The 19,521-nt window shown below is 33.4% G+C and overlaps 1 protein-coding gene across 1 annotated transcript; it reads left to right on the top strand.

The window, feature by feature from the left end:
* Nucleotides 1–10,455: 10,455 nt before the first annotated feature.
* LOC120092647 lies at nucleotides 10,456–15,633 on the top strand. Its single transcript, XM_039050793.1, has 8 exons — nucleotides 10,456–10,716; nucleotides 10,829–10,959; nucleotides 11,140–11,217; nucleotides 11,298–11,342; nucleotides 11,715–11,759; nucleotides 12,405–12,456; nucleotides 12,594–12,690; nucleotides 15,068–15,633. Exons 1-8 carry the CDS (start codon nucleotides 10,599–10,601, stop codon nucleotides 15,231–15,233), a joined length of 732 nt encoding a protein of 243 aa, XP_038906721.1. The 5' UTR covers nucleotides 10,456–10,598; the 3' UTR covers nucleotides 15,234–15,633.
* Nucleotides 15,634–19,521: the final 3,888 nt, after the last annotated feature.

Here is a 19,521-nt window from a genome sequence, read left to right as displayed (position 1 = left end):
AACGACCATAGGTGACATGACCTCAATCCTGAGTGTTTTGGGAATTCCTGCCTTTGAGGGCGGTTCTTTGATTAGTATAGGTGAGAGTAGCCAGATTGCCAACTCAACCTGCCTACCTTTTTGGGGACTTGTCTTATTTGGGAGCTAGGAACTCAGTTACACAAGATGGAATTCACTTCTTCCCTGAAGCAGGGGTAAGTAGATTAATTGTTCTCTTAAGGGCTAATTCCGAGGCTTGAACATAGTGGCCACAACTTCACTTTGGAAGAGAGGACTCAGTCATAGTAAGACTATAATTTATGTTCATTAGAGAGATCAGTGGTACTTAAGGAGTTAGATGTAACTACAGGGGCATAACGGTTATTGGCTGAGCTGTACTTACGAGCGATCTGTGAAGGGTTGTCGCACTGTTGATTGGTTAAAATGGACACAATATATCTTTAGTGGAGTGTGAAGGAACTCTTATTCAAGAGTACCTATGAGCAAAAGTAGATCTTTCCAATTCATTGTCATAAAATTTCCACATATACATTCAAGCATACTAATACACATTCATAATGCTAAATTATTGACATGCTCAAAGGACCAATAAATAAGAGATCGAGAGATTATACCAGTTGTAGACTTATTCTTCACAACAAACCTCGTTTTTGCTGAGACGGTAAGCAATCGCTCAACAAAACCTAATCGTCTACCTCGAACAGTCTCCACATGAACAGAAAGAAACGAGGACAACACCATCACTCAAAGCCCTCAGTATTATTAGAGTGAGAATCCAAAGGGTGGGCTTTGTTTGGATTTGGTAGAGGGAAGGAGGAAGGGAGATCGTATACAACGATCAAGCAAGTAGGAGATAGGCTCGCTTATCGTATAGACAAAAATGCTTGAGCGTTTAGGTGAAGTATACGATCGTGTAGGAAAAGGTAAGCGATCGTCTAAACGGTCGTGTAAGAAAAGCTAAGTGATCGTCTATACGATTGTTTAATAAATATCGGGCGTTAAACAATCACTTAGGAAAAGGTAAACGGTCGTTTAGTAAATAGCACGCGCGGATGTAATCGTTAAACAATCGCTCAGCACTATTGTATAAGTAAGCGATGACACTCTTCAACACAATGTCCGCGCATCCAATGCTTAACATATCGTGAGCTATTTAAGAGTCTCAAAGTGATTTTCAACTTACTTATCCATTATGAAAATAGAAGAGACGTCGTCCTATTACCTCTTTAACCGTCCTATTACCTCTTTAACCGTGAATAGCTGACTAAACTCTTTAGCCACGAGATCCATCATCCGTTAACTGTCAGGCATTCCAATAAAGTAACAGCTGAACTCTTCTTACCACATATATATTTATGTGTCCATTGGATATAACCAATCATGAGTACGATGACCCTTCACAGATGCTCGTAACTATAGCTGGGCCAAATTACTGTTTTGCCGCTGTAGTTACATCTCACTCCTTAAGTACCACTGATTCCTCTCATGAACAATACAACATAGTCCAACTATGTGTGAACACCTCTTGGGCCAAGAGAAGGTGTGTGGCGCCACATCCTTCAAGCCCCAGAATCAGCCCTTAAGGGAGCTATCTATCTACTTACCCCTACCTCGGGGAAGGAGTGAATTCCATCTTGTGTAGCTGAGTTCCCAGCTCCCAAATCAAACGAATCCCCAAAATGGTAGGTTTGAATCGGCGACCTGGCCACTCGTACCCATACAAATCAAAGAACCACCCTCAATGGTAGGAGTTCCCAACTCACTCAGGATTGAGATCATGTTACCTATGGTCATCCTAGTGAAGTGAAGTCTCTGTCATGAACGATGTTATATAACGAGACGTTAACACTTCGAGGTCAAGTCTTATACAAAATCTTTGTATAGGACACCTTCGCTCTGTCTCTTATACACATCTAGATGTGTATAAGAGACAGCTTCGTGGTCAGGTCTTATACAAACTCTTTATATAGGACGCCCTCGCTCGTATGTCCCCAACACGAATGATCAGGATCAGACCATTTGTGACAAGTCACAACACTTGTGACCATTCCACAAAGTGGGTCGCGTCCATAGCGTTACCAGGATAAGGTTTCCCTCCTATATCCATATACTATAGACCATTTTGGTTATCACTCAAGACATAATCCACTTGTATGTCACCACATACATGCTTGAGTCACATACAGATAACCAGAGATTTTATGTTTATTGGTTTGTGGTAAAGCAAATAAAACATACAACTGAGCAAAATACAAGATGTGAAGTAAATATCATATATTATAAAACACAAGCGTTCGTATAAACTATTTACAAACTACAGGAAACGAGACTTTAGGGCATCAACCCTAACAAGATCATCTTTTTCCTTCTTTTTCTTCAAAAAATTGTTACTAAATCCTCTTCTTCTCCACATTCGTCCATCAAATTGTGAGATTTGTATATTTACTCTATTAAATTTTAATTTTTTTAAAAAGAATTATAAATTTTGTTCCTATCAGTTAGGTCATAATTGAAGGAAGTGTCATTTGTTACAAAGACAAGCTCCAGACAGTTAGGGATTTTTATTATTAATATTTTAACTTGTAAATATTATTTTTATTGTGTAGTTATTTTTTATTATTATTATAATTTATGAAGCTCTACATTATTTTTATGTTTTACTCGAGAAATAAATAATTTTTTTTCTTTTGGATCATGACTTTGAATCTAGAATCGATTGATCCTGATGTTCTGTATGATCAATTGATTCATCGATCATCAATTGTATGGGAAGATCATACCACTGGCGAGATATCTAAATTTTGAGAGGCAGTTGTTCATTGCACTTCCCACCCCACCCTACAGGACATAGAAGTGTTGTTCGGATTACCTGTTGACGGCGAGCCAGTTTCCAGAGTAATGCATGATGACTAGTTGAATATTTATCAACTGTTACTCGGTGTGACCCCACCCACCGATAAAATTAAATGATCGAGAAGTTTGACATAGTTAGGGACACAATTTCATGAGCTTGTCGATGATGTAGACAAGGAAGCCGTCCTAAGATATACGCGAGCATATATAATACAGATGATGGGTGGAAGTCTGTTTTCTGACAAATCAAGTCATTTCGTTCACTTGATGTTCTTGCTATTGTTAGCTAACCTCTATGATGCGGGACGGTATTCTTGGGGTAGAGCATATTTGGCATAGCTGTATAGACAGCTATGCAAAGCAACAAAACCTGAAGTTCGTGAAATCGTTGGGCCTCTGATATTTTTGCAATTATGGGCTTAGGTACGGTTTCCAACAATGGTTTCATTGCTCCAACATGTAAATGACGCTCAATTAGCTGGACGAGCTTACGGTTCTTGGTATATTATTTTAATTCAATTTAATTTAACAAATTATTTTATATGACTGATCTAGTTAATTTAAAATCTAAAATTTTAATTTAACAATATAGGTGGAGAGACAAATTTTGTGTGACTAGGACAACTACACAAGTAGTTTGTTAGTACAGATACATGTTTGATCTACTTCAACCTGATCATGTACATGAATATTGAACCAAATTGAACTTTTTATACAAATTTTTAACGTATTTGTTTTTAATATAATATTTTATGTTTCAGATTATTTGGGAGTCTTATGAAGTTGTCATAGACACTTTGCCTAATTTCTGTACAAACGGTCAAAATATATGGTGGACAATAAGTCCTCTTTTATGTTTTTACATTGGTGAATGTCATCTTCCTAACAGGGTAATAAGACAATTTGATTTCCAACAGAATGTCCCATCACCTTGTATTACTGAACCTCTACTGCATGACATCGACCTAAGAACTGGAGATTGGTCTGAAAAAGTTGCACATTTGGTAATGTGGTGGCATTATCGTGTAAGGTTTATTGCAATGGGGGTTTCTTTTGGACAATTTGATAGAGATGATACTCAAAATTACATCGATTGGTACAATAATATTACAAGGTCGTTACTCATCCGGAGCAGCTGTGGGTCATCTGGTACATAAATAAATATTATTTAATTATTTCTAATTTTATTTTATTTTAAAATTTTTCTAATCGTTTATAATTCTTAGAGATCGAACAACAGTAGCCTCAGTGATGTTGCAAATGATCAAAACCAAGTTCTTGCTATATGTAGTAACAACGAGACCTATATAGAGGAGATACATTATATATATGATATACCTATTACTCCTCCACCAGTTCCTAGACATAGGGGACCTGCTCGAGTAGAAGAAGATGAGTTTGATGAGGTCGCCCATGATATGGAAAAATTTCCTCCTATGACTTAGATATAGGGCCAGACTGGTTATGTTAGTCTAATGATGATGACGATGTCAGCATTTGGTTAATGATATTATGATTTAGAGGCTAGTCCATCGTCTTCATACCTGCATGGACATGGGTGTAGCCATGGAGATCATAATGAATATTTATACTATGAAGCGCCTACAGAGGTATCAGAGCAACATCAAGAGAAACCAAAGTAACCTCAAGTTCAAAGTCGACGACGACAACTAGCTCGAAATCAACGACGTCCGCTTTGTGTGACACATTGATTTTTTATTATTATTATTAAATGAATGAGATACATTAAATGATGGAAAGTATGGGCATGCAACAGAAGTAATTAGAATCGATAAGCACTCTAATTACACTTAATTTGAGTTCTAAAAGCATGCAAAACTGATTTACAAAATAGAAGGGTTTCGAGAACATATACCTTTGAAGAATTCTCCAAATCTGAGTTGCTCTCCACGAATTTGACCTTCAAATAAGTAGTGAACCACCAAGGGAGTATTTTCTACTATTCCCCAATTTAGATTTAAATGGTGGAACTCAGTATTGATGGGAATTAAGTGAGGTAAAGGAGAGGGTTTGAGAAGGAGAGAGAATTGTGCAGAATTTCCAAAATTCCAGCATTCACCCCCTCGAATCTGGAAAAATTTGAGCTTTTATGTATCATATACATTCCGCCACTAAAGGAGGTATCCCATTGACACTTCAATTGGAACAATTAAGTGGGCTAGGTGTTGTTATGGAGATGAATCCACCTTGTAAGATGGATTTCCCCACTAACACAATTATATTTTCAATTATATTTTTTATTTAATTCAAAATTAAATCAATTTCTAAAATTGAATTAAAAATTGAAAATTAATTTGATTTTAATTAATTAAATAATAATTTAATATCAAATATTAAATTAATCAAATACCTAATTCATAAATGAATCCTATGCATGTAACTTAATATTTAAACCAACATTAAAATATTGTAAACTCTCTAATTTCATTTAACTTCGATAAATTAAACATTTAATTATATCGAATAAAATTATTCATACCCTAACTTCGATCAGATGTGGGTATCCAATCTCGCCGTTGAGATGTCAAGCGGATTCCTGAGCGTTGACGAATGGTCGACCACTTTTTATGTTAGAAGAGCAAAAGGCTTGAGGCATAGCTGGATGAACCAATGTGAATGAGTGTAAGCTTTGTGACCTGAATACAATTGGTTCTGACCACACTAGGTGCTACCGTGGTTGAAATTGAACAATTCAAATTCAAACCCTAATTTAAAATTTGAACACTTCAAATTGAATTCCTAAAGTAAATTTGAACGCTTCAAATTCACTCAATATACTAATAAACAATTTACGAGCTAGTAGATGAGCCTTATGGACCTACAGATCATGAGCTCCAACGATTTGAGATTAATTGGCTAAACTCTTTAAATCGAATTAATCAATATTCGTTAACTACCGAGACACACCACTATAGCTTAGTAGTTGCACTCTTCTCACTATAGATATATTTCTGTCCACTTGATTTAACCATAACTAGTAAGTCGACCTTTCGTAAATTGTTCGTAATAATGGTTGAGTCAAATGTTGTTTTATCCCCGAAATTACCTCTTGCTCCTTAAGTCCCACTGATCCTCTAATGAATAATTAGTTTGTGATCCAATCACTAAACCAAGCCCTTCTCAAGCCAATGAAAGGGTGGGGCCCTTTATTCAAGACCTGGATTTAGTACTTAATAGAACAACCTTTCTACTATCCCTAAATCAGGTAGGTGCGAATTCCATCTTGCACCCTATGTCCTTAGCTATCTACTCGGTCTTACCCCTGAAATGAGAGGTTTATTGAGCTAATGCTATTTACCCAACCATCACTTATGCAAATCTAAGGATAATCCCGCATAAACAGGAGTTCATAGTTAGCTTAGGATTAAGGTCGAGTTACTTAGGTCATCTATTTGAAACAATCAGTCTTAAACATTAAATAACGTTATAAAGTAAGAGTGACTTATTTCTTGGTCTGATCTTATGAAAACTCATTGCATAGGACGCCCCCACTTCTCATGTCTCCACATGGACGATTTAGGATCATATCGTTTATACTACCTACAAAGCAGGTCGCATTCAATAATGTTACTAGAATAAGGTACCATGTTGGGGTTGATGCCCTAAATCTCGTAGGGTCCCATAGTTTGTAAACCATGTATGAACAAACATTTTCTATGATTAATAATATATGATATTTTATTCACTTCTATCTATGAAATATATGATATTTTAGTTGCATTAACCATAAACCAATAAAATAACATCCATGGTTATCGTTGTAACTTAAACATGTATATGGAGATATACAGGTAGATCGTGTTTAAGTGATTACCTAAATGGTCTGTAGTATATGGATAAGGCTAGGTGTCTTATCCTGGTGACACTACAAGTATGGCCCGCTTTGTAGGTGTTATAATTGTTGTAAAGTGCTATAAGTGATTTAATCCTGATCATTCATGTATTAGACATGCGAGCGAGGATATTCTATACAAAGGAGTTTGTATAAGACCGGATCACGAAATGTTTAGTCTCGTTATATAATGTCGTTCGTAATTGAAACTTTCATTTCACTAGGATGACCATAGGTAACATGACCTTAATCCTGATTGAGTTGTGAACTCCTGCCTATGAGAGCGGTCCTTTGATTTGCATGGGTGAAAGTGGCCAGATCGCCAACTCAATAAGCCTACCATTTTGGGGATTCGTCTGATTGGGATGTTGGGAACTCAACTACATGAGATGGAATTCACTTATTCCCTGAAGCAGGGGTAAGTAGATAAATTGGTCCTTTAAGGTCTGATTCTAGGTCTTGAATGATATGGCGTCACACTCTCTCTTGGTTAGAGAGAGGTTTAGTCATAGTGGGACTATGATATATTGTTCATTAGAGGGATCAGTGGTACTTAAGAAGTTAGATGTAACTACAGGGGCAAAATGGTAATTTGACCCAACTATACTTACAAGCGATTTGTAAAGGGTCATCATACTATTGATTGGTTATATCCAATGGACATAGAAATATATTTGTAGTACAAAGAGTGCAGCTGACGGTCTTTAGTGGAGTACCAGATAATTAACGGATGGTGGATAATATGATTAAAGAGTTTAATCTGTTATTCACGTACCGGTGGAGCTTCAAGCTACAGATCCAAGGTCCCCTTGGTAACTCAATGGATTTAAGTTGTGAATTAGTTTTTGGGTTAATTTGAAATGTAAATTAATAAGAGGGAATTAAATTATATTTGATATAATTAAAGTAATTCAATTATATATGATACAATTGATATAATGTATATGATGCATTATAGTTTAATTGGAGGAACTAATATTTGAATATGATTCAAATATATTTTCTATGAATAAGATTCATAGTTATTAAATTTAATATAAATATGATTTATATTAAATGCCATAAAATAGAGAAAAAAATTGTGGTTTGTATATTGTATATGATGCAATATTAAAACTATAGGTTATAAATATAACATGATAAGTTGGTTATCATATTTATTTATAATTTATTAATTATTTAATAATTATCCTTTTTCTCTCTAACCACTCTTAGTGGGTAGTTATTTAGTTTTGTCGCAAAAATTGGGATAAATGAATATAGTCTATGCGATAGACTTGATGGTCTACACGACAGCCTTGTTTCCTTCTCGATCGTCTTCCTCCTCTAACTCAAAACTCCTCTCTAACCAAAATTAGTCAGAGCCCACCACTCCTGGATTCTCACACCGAGAATACCAAGATCACTAAATGGTAGTGTCCCTTTTGGTTCGAGGATCGCGTTGCTGTTTGCTAGTGTTTGAGGAGAGTTCGTGACTTGTTGATGCGTTCGTGAACAAGTACGATCGAGGGATTAACTTGAAGAACGATTCTTTAAAGGTATAGTTTCTAATTTTTGTTTTTAATTCCATAGCATGCTGTAATTTAAGTTTTATGCATAATCTGTTATTGTTGACTGTAAATGTTTGTGTTCAATCAAAATGGAATTTGGACGATCCGCTTCCGCTCAAAGGTTCTCTGTAAATGAGTTCCTTCATACCCAACCTTATTCATATACTATAGGCCGTTTTGGCTATTTACTCGAACTTTGATCCACCTTTATGTCTTCAGGTAAAGTTCAATATTCATGTAATGGTCATGGATCTTAGTTTATTGGATTTAGTCTTTACAGGTGCAATTTATATATTCAACAGTAACTTTATTGAATAAATGTCAATAACATCTTTTATTGATAACAGAATATGTTTAACTTTACAAACTGCGAGTTTTGGGACATAAAACTTAACATTAAATTGTTGTATTAATATGAACATTTTAATATTTTCAAAGGTGATCGAGACTTATTAAGAAATATAATTGCATAGAGTACCTTAAACAAGGTAAAAGAATAACAATGTTCGAAAGAAAAAGGAATAACAGCGTGATTTGAAAAAAAAAAAAAAAGGTGGTCGAGACTTCAACACTCAACGTACAATTTTCTTTAAAAAAAAAAATCCAACATTTGTCGAGTGTTGAAGTCTCGACATACAGAAATTTAAGGAAAAAAATTGCACAAGTCAAATAAAAAAAACTATCATATTTCTCTAAATAGTTTTGAAACTACAATATTTGATTGATTAATTTTAAAAAGTACAATATTAATTCAATTTTACCATATAAAGAGGTATGAAGAATCAAAACCTCCAACTTTAAGGTTGATAACATATGCTTCATGTTGACTTAAGGTTTTTTTTTTATTTATTTAAAATAACATCTTCATTTAAAGACCGAATGTATATTTTGTGAGCCCAAAATGAATTCTTAAACTTTATTTTATTACTTTTTTAATTATTATCCTAGTGGCTACTATTTAATTACTTTTTTATTCTCTTATTATTTTATTTTTTCTTTTTGAAAAATGTGCATAAATAGACCAAATCTATTGGCTATTTAATATAATAATAATAATCTTCTGAGCAATAATGACTTATTCTATTTTTTTTGAGATAGCTTATTTTATTATTTTATTATCTTATCACCTATTGGCTATTTAATAAAATAATAATAATAATCTGCTGAGCAATAGTTATTTTTATTTTTTTTAATACTTATTTAATTCAGGTATTTTTTATTTTTATTATCTATATACTTTTAAAATATTCATTTTGGTCTATTTATTTTCAAAATATTCACTTTTGATCTTTGTATTTTCGATTTTGGTTAATATAAAAAGAGGCAAGCCAAAACCAACTCCTAGAAAGTTTCTGAGTTCGCCTTTCAAAATTACCTATTTGAGGGCTTATATAATATATAAAGAGGAGCCCCCAAATTTAGCTTTTTGAGTAAGGGCAACCCACCTTTTTTAATAGAAGAAAGTGGGATAGCGAACAAAAATGGTCACTTTTTTAAAATTTAAGTATTAAAATAAGCATTTTAAAAGTACATGTACCAACATGAAATAATATTAAAAGTATAAGAATCAAAATAAACATTTCGAAGTAATAGGATAGAACCAAAATGGATTATTATTATTATTATTATTATTAAGTTTAAATCCTATTTTGGTCTCTGAACTTTGAATATTGTTCTATTCTAGTCTCAGAACTTTAAAAAACGTCCACTCTAGTCATTGAACTTTTAAAAAATACTTACTTTAGTCCTCACTATTAAGATTTTGTTTAGTCTCAAACATAATGGTAAGATAGTTTCTATTTTTGGATGACTAGGTTGCCAAATAAGTTAGTCATGCTAAAAAATCTAAGGTTTCAATTTTGAATTGGGTGATGATTTTCTATAGGTGATCTCAAACATCCTTTTGCATCCAAAATTTTCGCTGTTTACTATTTTGACATGTTGATGGTTGATATTCAATCCATGCTAGATGCAATTTTATCTTTAAACGAATTTCATCTTTAAAATGTAAACATAATTTTAATAGAGAAGACCAAAATAAATACATTTTAGAAATTTAAGGACTAAAATGAACATTTGTAAAAATTTAAAGACGAAAATAAAATAAGTTTTAAAGTTCATGTACCAAAATAGGACTTAAAACGTATCATCATCCTCCTGGACAACAACTATTGGCTATTTAACAAATCACAAATCACTGCACAAGCACAGAACATTTACGCCATTGTTTGAGTTTCTGATTCGCACGGACAGTGACAGATCAATTCGCTCTCCAATTCCTCTTCCTTCTCTCTCTAAGCCACTTTCCTTCGCATCGCATCCCAATCCGAAGGAACTGCGAGATGAGTCCGATTTTGAATGAAGCAGAACCGAAAGAACTGCGAGATGAGTCCGATTTTGAAGCAATCTTCTCCGACGGCGATTATATTTCCGTTTGTGGCTTTGGATCTCTCCTCTCTGGTATGTACGATTGCACTAATTATAAAATGATCGATTCGAAATCATGATGGTTGATTTTGTGTTGTATCTTGTAAGCGATTCGTGTGTTTGATTTCACTTTCTGTCGATTCAGAGAGGAGTGCGCGAAGTACTTTTCCTGATCTGATCAACTTTAGAGTTGCGAGATTGAACAATTTCAGATGCGTTTTCGGTACTATAGCTCCTATATTCTTTGAGCACGGCATTGCTAAATCTGAAACCAAGGTTTTCATTTTCTTTAATTTGAGACTCTGTTCTTACTCTTTTACTGTAGTATATACGATTGAACACAGAGAAATTTTTTGATAAGAGATGGTATCTGTTCTTCCTCTTCCATTTTTTTTCGGTTTTTAAGTGTGATTTCTCTTCTAACCAAAGGAATTTGGCCATACGTCTGAATATCAGGAGATTTCAAGCTTATTTGCGGAGCCCTGTGAAGGAGAAACTATCATCATTACGGTTTTCGAGATTAAGAAGTCTGAGGTAACATTAACAGAACTAAACCTTGATTTGAAGATCAGGAATAATTACTAAATCTCGTGTATACTGCAAAATGTTGTCAGATTCCAGCGTTTATACAGAGAGAGTTTGCGTTTCGATTTCTAGCTGTAAGTCTCTGCTTACTATCCATTATCTCATTTATGATGAAATCCTTTAGGTTATGTTTGGAGAGGTTTTTTCTTTCTTTTTTCTAAGATGACCTCTTCTTCAAGGCAGTTAAGTTTTCTTTTAACGGTTTGTTTCAGATTTAAGTTTGAAAGTGATTTTAAAATAGTTAAAATGATTTTGTCGTACTTTTATTCTTTTTAAATCGATTTTAATAATTTAAAAATTACATTTAAAGATGTAAAATTAAATATGAAATTGATTTTGAATGATGAAAAATATGTTTAAAAGTGATTGTAACCCTTTCAAATTCACTTTCAATCATACCATTAATTTTTTTTATGATATCATTTGAGATTGTGTATTTGATGTAGGTTCTTCCTGAAACACTAGATGGAAAGCTATATCATAAACCAGCGGTATGTAATGGTAGATGATTGTGCAATCTGTTGAAAATTAATCACATTCCACGTCAGAAGACCTCGAAATATTTATAAAATTAGTTTAAAGATTTGCAAGAATTTAATTTCCATATTTGAACATGTATTTTTTTTCTAATTTAGGTTTAAAATCGTTTTCTAATTTAATTTTAACTTAAAACATTTTTCTTTATTTAATTCAGATCTGAAAACGTTTATTAATTTATTTTTGTATATCTAGAAAACGTCTAATATTAGATTCTTAAAAATGTGGTTTTTTGAGTTCTTCGAGAGGGAGCATTTCGTTCGTATTGCCTTTCTCTTTTTTTTTTTTTCATTCTTCTAGTTTGAATAAAGTTTTCATTCGATTTCAATCTTTCTCCAACGAGTCCGTCAGAGAAGGGTCTTGTGTTAATCTTGGAAAGTAACCGGCAAAAAACGATTTCATACTAAAGTCGTACCGTAATTTGCTTTCAAGGTCCTGGTTATTCTAGGACACAGTAATCAATTTATTCGATACTCCATTTCTACATAAACCATATAGGCTACTCCTCTCATTACTAATTCATTTTGAAATAGATTTGTATTATCTAATAGTCGTATTTTATAGCAATGATTGATTGGTATTTTAAATTTACATTACAGGTGCTTTGTTCTCGATCCACTGATGAAGAGTTTTTCCAAGTGAAATGCAAAGGTACTCTTAGTTAAACCAAAATATTGATGAATGATTGTGGAATTCAGGGTAGAAAAGCCTATAAATTGAGACCAAAAGAAAATGATACTCCAAATAAGAATTCTTACTAAATGCAAGCTCATTTCTATTAATACCAGGAAATAAGGAAATTTTTATTCAGTATTATGGTCGTTATAATGTTGATAAGATCTGGAGAGATGATATCTTACCTTGTCGCACCTATCTTCGACACTGGTAAGTAATTTTGCAATACATCTTCTGCATCTTTAAACTTAAATTTTTTTATGATAGAAATAAGATTCAGTATGAAGCTTAGAAATAAGGTAATGTTTAATATTGTTTGAGTCCTAATAAAAATGTTAATAAGGATATATCAGTAATTAGTGAGGAAAGTTAGAGTATTGAAGTTTGTAAATTTATCGAGTAACTTCATTTTTCCCTCTTTTACTCTCTCCCCTCTAACATTTTCAATGATTCTATTCGTTGATTTCCTTCTATGACCAACTTTGATGGCAATCATCATCGGATACCACCTTTGGCAACAACTGTTGGCAACCCCAGTGACATGCTTTGATGACCACATCCGATAAACTAACTCTGACAAGGACCACCTTCGCACAACTACCTCCGATAAATACCACATTTAGCATCAACTCTAGTGACCACCTCCAATGTCCAACTTTGTGCAACTACCATCTCCATAAGCTAACTTCAATAATCACCTCCAATGACTAACTCCATTGAGCATCTTCAACTATTAACTCTATCAACCAACTCAACCAATCATATACTAAAAAACAACCAAAAAACTTGACTGGTGAAAATGTTTTTAAATACAAAATAAAAATTATTAGTTCATAGTATTTAATAATTGTCTTACATAGTAATTTAATATTGGGACATAAATTCTCATGATTTTACTTTTGGTTTTACTCAAAAGACCTCGAATCATTGGAGATATTTATGTTCCCATATATATATACTTACAATCATCTTCTTATCTAGTTGATGTGAGAATTTAGTCGCATTCTCAACTCTAATATATATGCATAATAAACCCCAACCCACAATTTTACATAAGATGTCATATAAAGTCATAAACCCCTTGATAACCTTTTATTTATTTATTTTTTTTTTTTTTGCGCATATTATACTTATACATTTCACTAATGTGAAATTATCTTATAATTTGGTTGTTCACTACAACCAATATCACATATAATAATATTAAAAGAATTATATCGTGGACTTTTTCTAAGTGTTTTCGAAACATTATCGTAACTCGAATTATTGAATCTACAAAGTTTTAATGTATTCAAAATACATTTACACCAAGGTAAAATTTCAAAAGTATAAACATATATTTATTGAAGTCATTTGCCCATATTATTGTATAAACGAAAAATGATAGTGATTCTCCTTTTATCACATCTACAATCATAAAGATAAACAAAATCTTCAAATTTATGAAATACAAAAAGATAAAACATTATATTAATCTAAAAAATTAATAATTTAGTGAAAAGTAGGTTATAACAAAGGTCTTATCATGATTATTATCATGTAAAAAATTATAAAATATATGTAAAAATTGTAAGTTGACATCTCAATTGATTGTTAAAAATTTTAAGAAAATATGTGTGCAAGTAAAGAATTAAATAAAAAAAAGAAGCAAACAAAAATAATTACTAGAAAATCATATTTTTATGATTATAAAAAAATTGCACCAAATATTTTGGGTGTACATGAGTTGAATTGTGGGGTTTTTTTGGACCAACCTGAAAGTTTAGATTGATCGAGTTGGCAATCCAAATGACTTGAACAGGGTTTTCAATCCAACCTTTTTGGGTTGGGTCGTCGAGTTATTGTTTCTTCTTTTGTAAAATATTTAAATTTATCTACAAACACATGTTTAATAACTAAAATCAAATAAAACTCAAATGTTAAATATCAAATATCTATAATATTTATTGTAAACTTTAAACGAAGACAAAGATGCCTAAAATTTTTTTTCACAAATTCATCAATTTTAAAAGAAATATATATATTTTTTATTAATACATATGTTATTCAAGTTGGGTTAAGGTAATCCAAAAAAAAAAAAAAAATCAACCCAAGACTCAATCCAACCCAACAAAAATATAGAGAAAATTCAACTCAACCCAAAAACAAAATTAACCAAACCTAACCCATACAATTTATGTTAGATAGTCTGAGTTATTTGGGTTGTCGAGTCACTTGAATACCCTTACCAAACTTAATAACTCTACCCAAACATGGAATTCCTAGCTATCCAACTCTATACCCCAAATACAAATTTCTTACCACACAAACATATTAACTTCACAAATATTTTAGCTTCTGACTTCTATAAAAAGCCTCTGAATGATCAATTTGAACTTTTGAGAAATCTAAAGAGAAGGAGGGTCTAAATACCTCACACACTTATTTCTCTTTTTAACCCTTTTATCATTTACATTTTAATATATTTGATCACTAATTGATGAAATTTTGCTTCTGATCGAAAAATTGGGACATGGCATATGTTTGTCAACTTTGTTCATAATCTGTTCATATCAACTTCACAGCCTAAACTGATATTTTTCTCTAGTATTTTAGCTGCAAAAAATTTGGGTGACAAAGCTTACAACAACTTTTTGCATCACACTTTCCTTGGAGATCGTAGGACAACCATCCGTGAATATTTGGCCGCTAATGGTTCAGGCATTATGGAAGAGGAGCCTCCCGAATCCCTCAAATTTCGATATGGCGGTTGATATTTAACTCTAAAAATAGAAATTTAGAAAGAAGGGATTCAATTAAACAGGATTGATGTTTTCATATGTGTTTAGTAGAAAATTTAAAAATTAAATTTTAATTTAAATAATTGTTTAAAATGTGTTTGATATTATATTTATAAATCATAAAACTAGTTGTCTTGTAGTCAAGGACGAAAACAACGTTATCAGTATAGATATCGGTAACTCAAATTTACGGATATATTGACGGATATTTAGATATCGGTGGATATTTCGGATTTATATTAATACTTGGTGGACAACATCAATTAAAGATGAGTTGTTCTTCACTTCAGGTTTATATTGATATCTCGGATTTAAATATTGCGCTATCATGTATGAAAAAAAAAAAAAAAGAAAGAAATATTAGTGAACGAAAGATGAGAGGTAAAACTGCAAATAACTATTGGCAAAAATATCTTACATGCTAGGAACTACTTCGACGTCAACAATTCTAAGAACAACATACACTGGTTCATATATGTTAACCACATTATGAATCGAATCCCGAAAATTATTATTGAGAATACTTGATTCTATTTCTTTACCACGAAGTGTTCTGCTCATCTTATGCTCGAACCAAAAATTACTGTAAACAATTGTTTTAGACCTGCTTTATTCTTAAGTAAACTATCTAGGGCTATGTAATTTGTTGCAAATCTCGTGGCACCAAGTCTAACTATGTCACCTCGACAAACTTCTCTCTTCTTAGCGAGCAGTCAACCATGATTATAAATAAAATCTGTGATGGACCAAGCATTCCTAATCACTTCTTCTACAACTTCGTGCTTACATATATCTTCAAACGTAAGATCGATACAATGTGTTGCACAAGGTGTCTAGTAAAGATTAAAACGTTGCATGAGTTTTTTGCCCACTTTAACAAATGCAGACCCATTATCAATCACCACCGGAACCACATTCTCTCTACCCACATCACTGATAACATCTTTCAGAAGGTCGTATATGTTACGGTAGTCTTTTATTTTGTTTGATGCATCAACAGATTTCAAAAAACAAGTACTACCCCTACTATAAACCATGAAGTTAATGATTGAAAGTTGGGTTGGAACAGTCCAACCATCGCAGCACTCATATGTTTTTCATAATTCTTTCAACCCATTAGCATACTCTCACAATTCTTTGTACTCTTTCTCCAAATATTTGATTTGATCTCGTAGGAGGTAGGTATTTTAATCTCAAGTCCTAAAATAGTAATATACTAATTTAGTATAAATTTAAAAAAAAAAAAAAAAAAAAACAAACTCAATAACTATAACAGAACTCCTAGGTAAACTTCATTAGAGATGTTCTCTTACAGTCAACTTAAGTATCCAAATTCTAAATAGATTTTTCCTAGATTGAGTTATTTTATCAAATAATATTAACAAAAAGTAAAGTTTATAACCAATATAAACTCGTATAAGATAAGACGACAAATTCACATACCTGCTTGTTGTGCACCGATAATCTTAAGTCAGTCTGTGAGGGAGCTACATTATTGTGTATAAAATACTTGGAAATGAATTTGCCCATCATACTCCCAAGTGAATATTTGGTCAACATATCTTTGACATTTTTTTTGTCAAACGTGTTCTGATCTGTAGAGTAGTTGCTCTTTGGAGCTCTTTGAATGCTTAAAGAATCCATATGACGCTTCTTTGATCCCTTTACCTTTATGCACCCACCCTTCTTGTTCATGTTCCCATTTGAAAGCTTTTGATGCATGAAGAGCTTCTCGATACATACATCATTCATCAACATGAACATCTGTTGGATACATATACACATCGTCATCAGAATCTGATTCGAAAGAAAAGTTTGTTTGACGACCAAGGTTTCCATGCAGTTTTTCACATATATTTTCAATTATCTCATTCTTCTTAGTCTTTGTCTTATCTTTGCTTTGAATGCTCAACTACATCTTTGTCTTAACTTCTGGTGGAACATTAAGACATTTCTTCACATTTTTTTGGGGTCCTATCCAGCAAGATGATACTTAAATCTTGTAATTCCTCCACTTTTATTGACATGACCATAATATCTATATATTGTGCCATTTTTATTCCTTGAAATTTCGATGCAATGGGCACATGTACTATGAGCTCGTCTTGTTGAATCTTGAACTTGACCTTCACCTTCCATGTTAGATTTCGAACCTAAATGAATTAAAAATTATAACATTAAACTTGTATAGTATAATAAGAACATAAAAATCATTAGACATATCATAATATAATAAGGATTTCTTAAATAATAATAATAATAATAATAAGGGTAAAACATAACATAATAGAGAATAGAGATACAAAATGCATAACACAATATAATATAAATACAAAATTATCGAATTCAACATGACATAATACGAATGCAAAATGCATAATCCTAAACTTTATATAATATAACATAATAATGAGTACACAAAAACACACAAAACAAGGGACAACCCTTCTCCAACAATCAGACCAAAAACATACAACCTCACCCAATAGCCTTAGCCTCTGCTTATGGGAGTAACCCTTTTTCTGACAAGACAAGAAAACATGACTGATGCAAATTGGTATGCTGACAGTGGTGCCTCCAATCATGTTACCTCAAACTTCAACAATCTTGGCAATCCGACTGAATACTCATGTACTGAAGCAGTCGTTGTAGCTAATGGTAATACTCTAGAAATTTCTCATGTTGGAACTGCATGTCTGTCTAGTGATGCCTGCAATTTGAAATTGAATGATATGTTATGTGTGCCTGCCATAGTAAAAAATTTGGTCAGTATATCTAAGCTAACAAAAGACAATAACGTGTTTATTGAATTTCATACAGATTACTATCTTGTTAAGGACAAGGGTACGGGACAAACGGTAATGAAGGGAATGCTTAAAGATGGACTGTATCAATTAGAGGGTGTAAAAATCAACTCGAAGTCAGCATCGCAACCAGTGCACAAGAATAAAGATTTGTCTGCTTTTGGCATATCTTCGAAGCATAGGGTGTCTAAGATTACATGGCATAGAAGGATTGGTCATCCTTCGTAAAAAACACTAGAGTTTATTATCAAAAGTTGTAATCTCCCTATGTTATCTAATGAAGAGCTTAACTTTTGTGATTCTTGTAGCTATGGAAAATCGCATTCTTTAGCCTTCCCTAACTCTAATTCAAGAGCATCTGCAACCTTTGAACTTATACACACTGATTTATGGGGTCCAGCTCCTCTCTTGTCAATAGATGGGTACAAATATTATGCTATCTTTGTTGATGATCACAGTAGGTACACATGGATCTATCCTCTGAGGTTAAAAAGTGACACACTGGCAGCTTTTCAACACTTTCTAACCATGGTACAAACTCAGTTCAATACACTGATCAAGTTCCTACAGTCAGATAATGGCGTGAATTTGTCAAGATACGCAAAGTCTGTCATCAGCTTGGCATTGCTTCCAGATACACCTGTCCATATACGTCAGCACAAAATGGAAGGGCTGAGAGGAAGCACAGACACATAGTTGAGACAGGGCTAACCCTACTAGCACAAGCACATCTTCCCTTACATCATTGGTGGGATGCATTCTTATACTCAACTTTGCTGATTAATGGCCTTCCTACCCCTATCTAAATGGTCCGGCTGTGAATCATAAAGGCTAAAAATGCCTTAACCCCAGTGGCAGACTATTCATCTCTCGGCATGTTGCGTTTGATGAAACGGACATTCCTTGTCAGGTGTCTTCTTCAGTTTGTAGACCAGCCAAGTAAGTAGTTGCCATCCACCTGGTTTCCTGGTTGCCCCTCAGTCAGGTNCTAAATGGACAGTCTCCAATGGAAGTGATGTTCAAAAAGAGGCTTAGGTTCAAGGAGCTTCGAATATTTAGGTATGCATGTTTCCCCTGCTTGAGACCGTACAATTCACATAAGTTGAGCTATCGCACAGAGAAGTGCATCTATCTCGGTCCGGCTGTGAATCATAAAGGCTAAAAATGCCTCAACCCCAGTGGCAGGTTATTCATCTCTCGGCATGTTGTGTTTGATGAAACGGACTTTCCTTGTCAGGTGTCTCCTCCAGCTTGCAGACCAGCCAAGCAAGCAGTTTTCATCCACTTGGTTTCCTAGCTGCCCCTCAGTCAGGTCACACTGCACAGTGACTCCATGCCCTCTACATCCACAACCTCACTCTCACCAACTGTTAGAACAACCCACACCCTATCACTAGCTAATACCTCTACAGACAGCCTAGCCTTCCCATATCCTTCCTCTGATCGTCTACCCACCA

Source organism: Benincasa hispida, chromosome 12, assembly GCF_009727055.1.
Source record: "Benincasa hispida cultivar B227 chromosome 12, ASM972705v1, whole genome shotgun sequence".
Lineage (NCBI taxonomy): Eukaryota > Viridiplantae > Streptophyta > Magnoliopsida > Cucurbitales > Cucurbitaceae > Benincasa > Benincasa hispida.
Note: the sequence above shows the minus strand (reverse complement) of the source record. Positions and strands in the feature narration are given on the sequence as shown.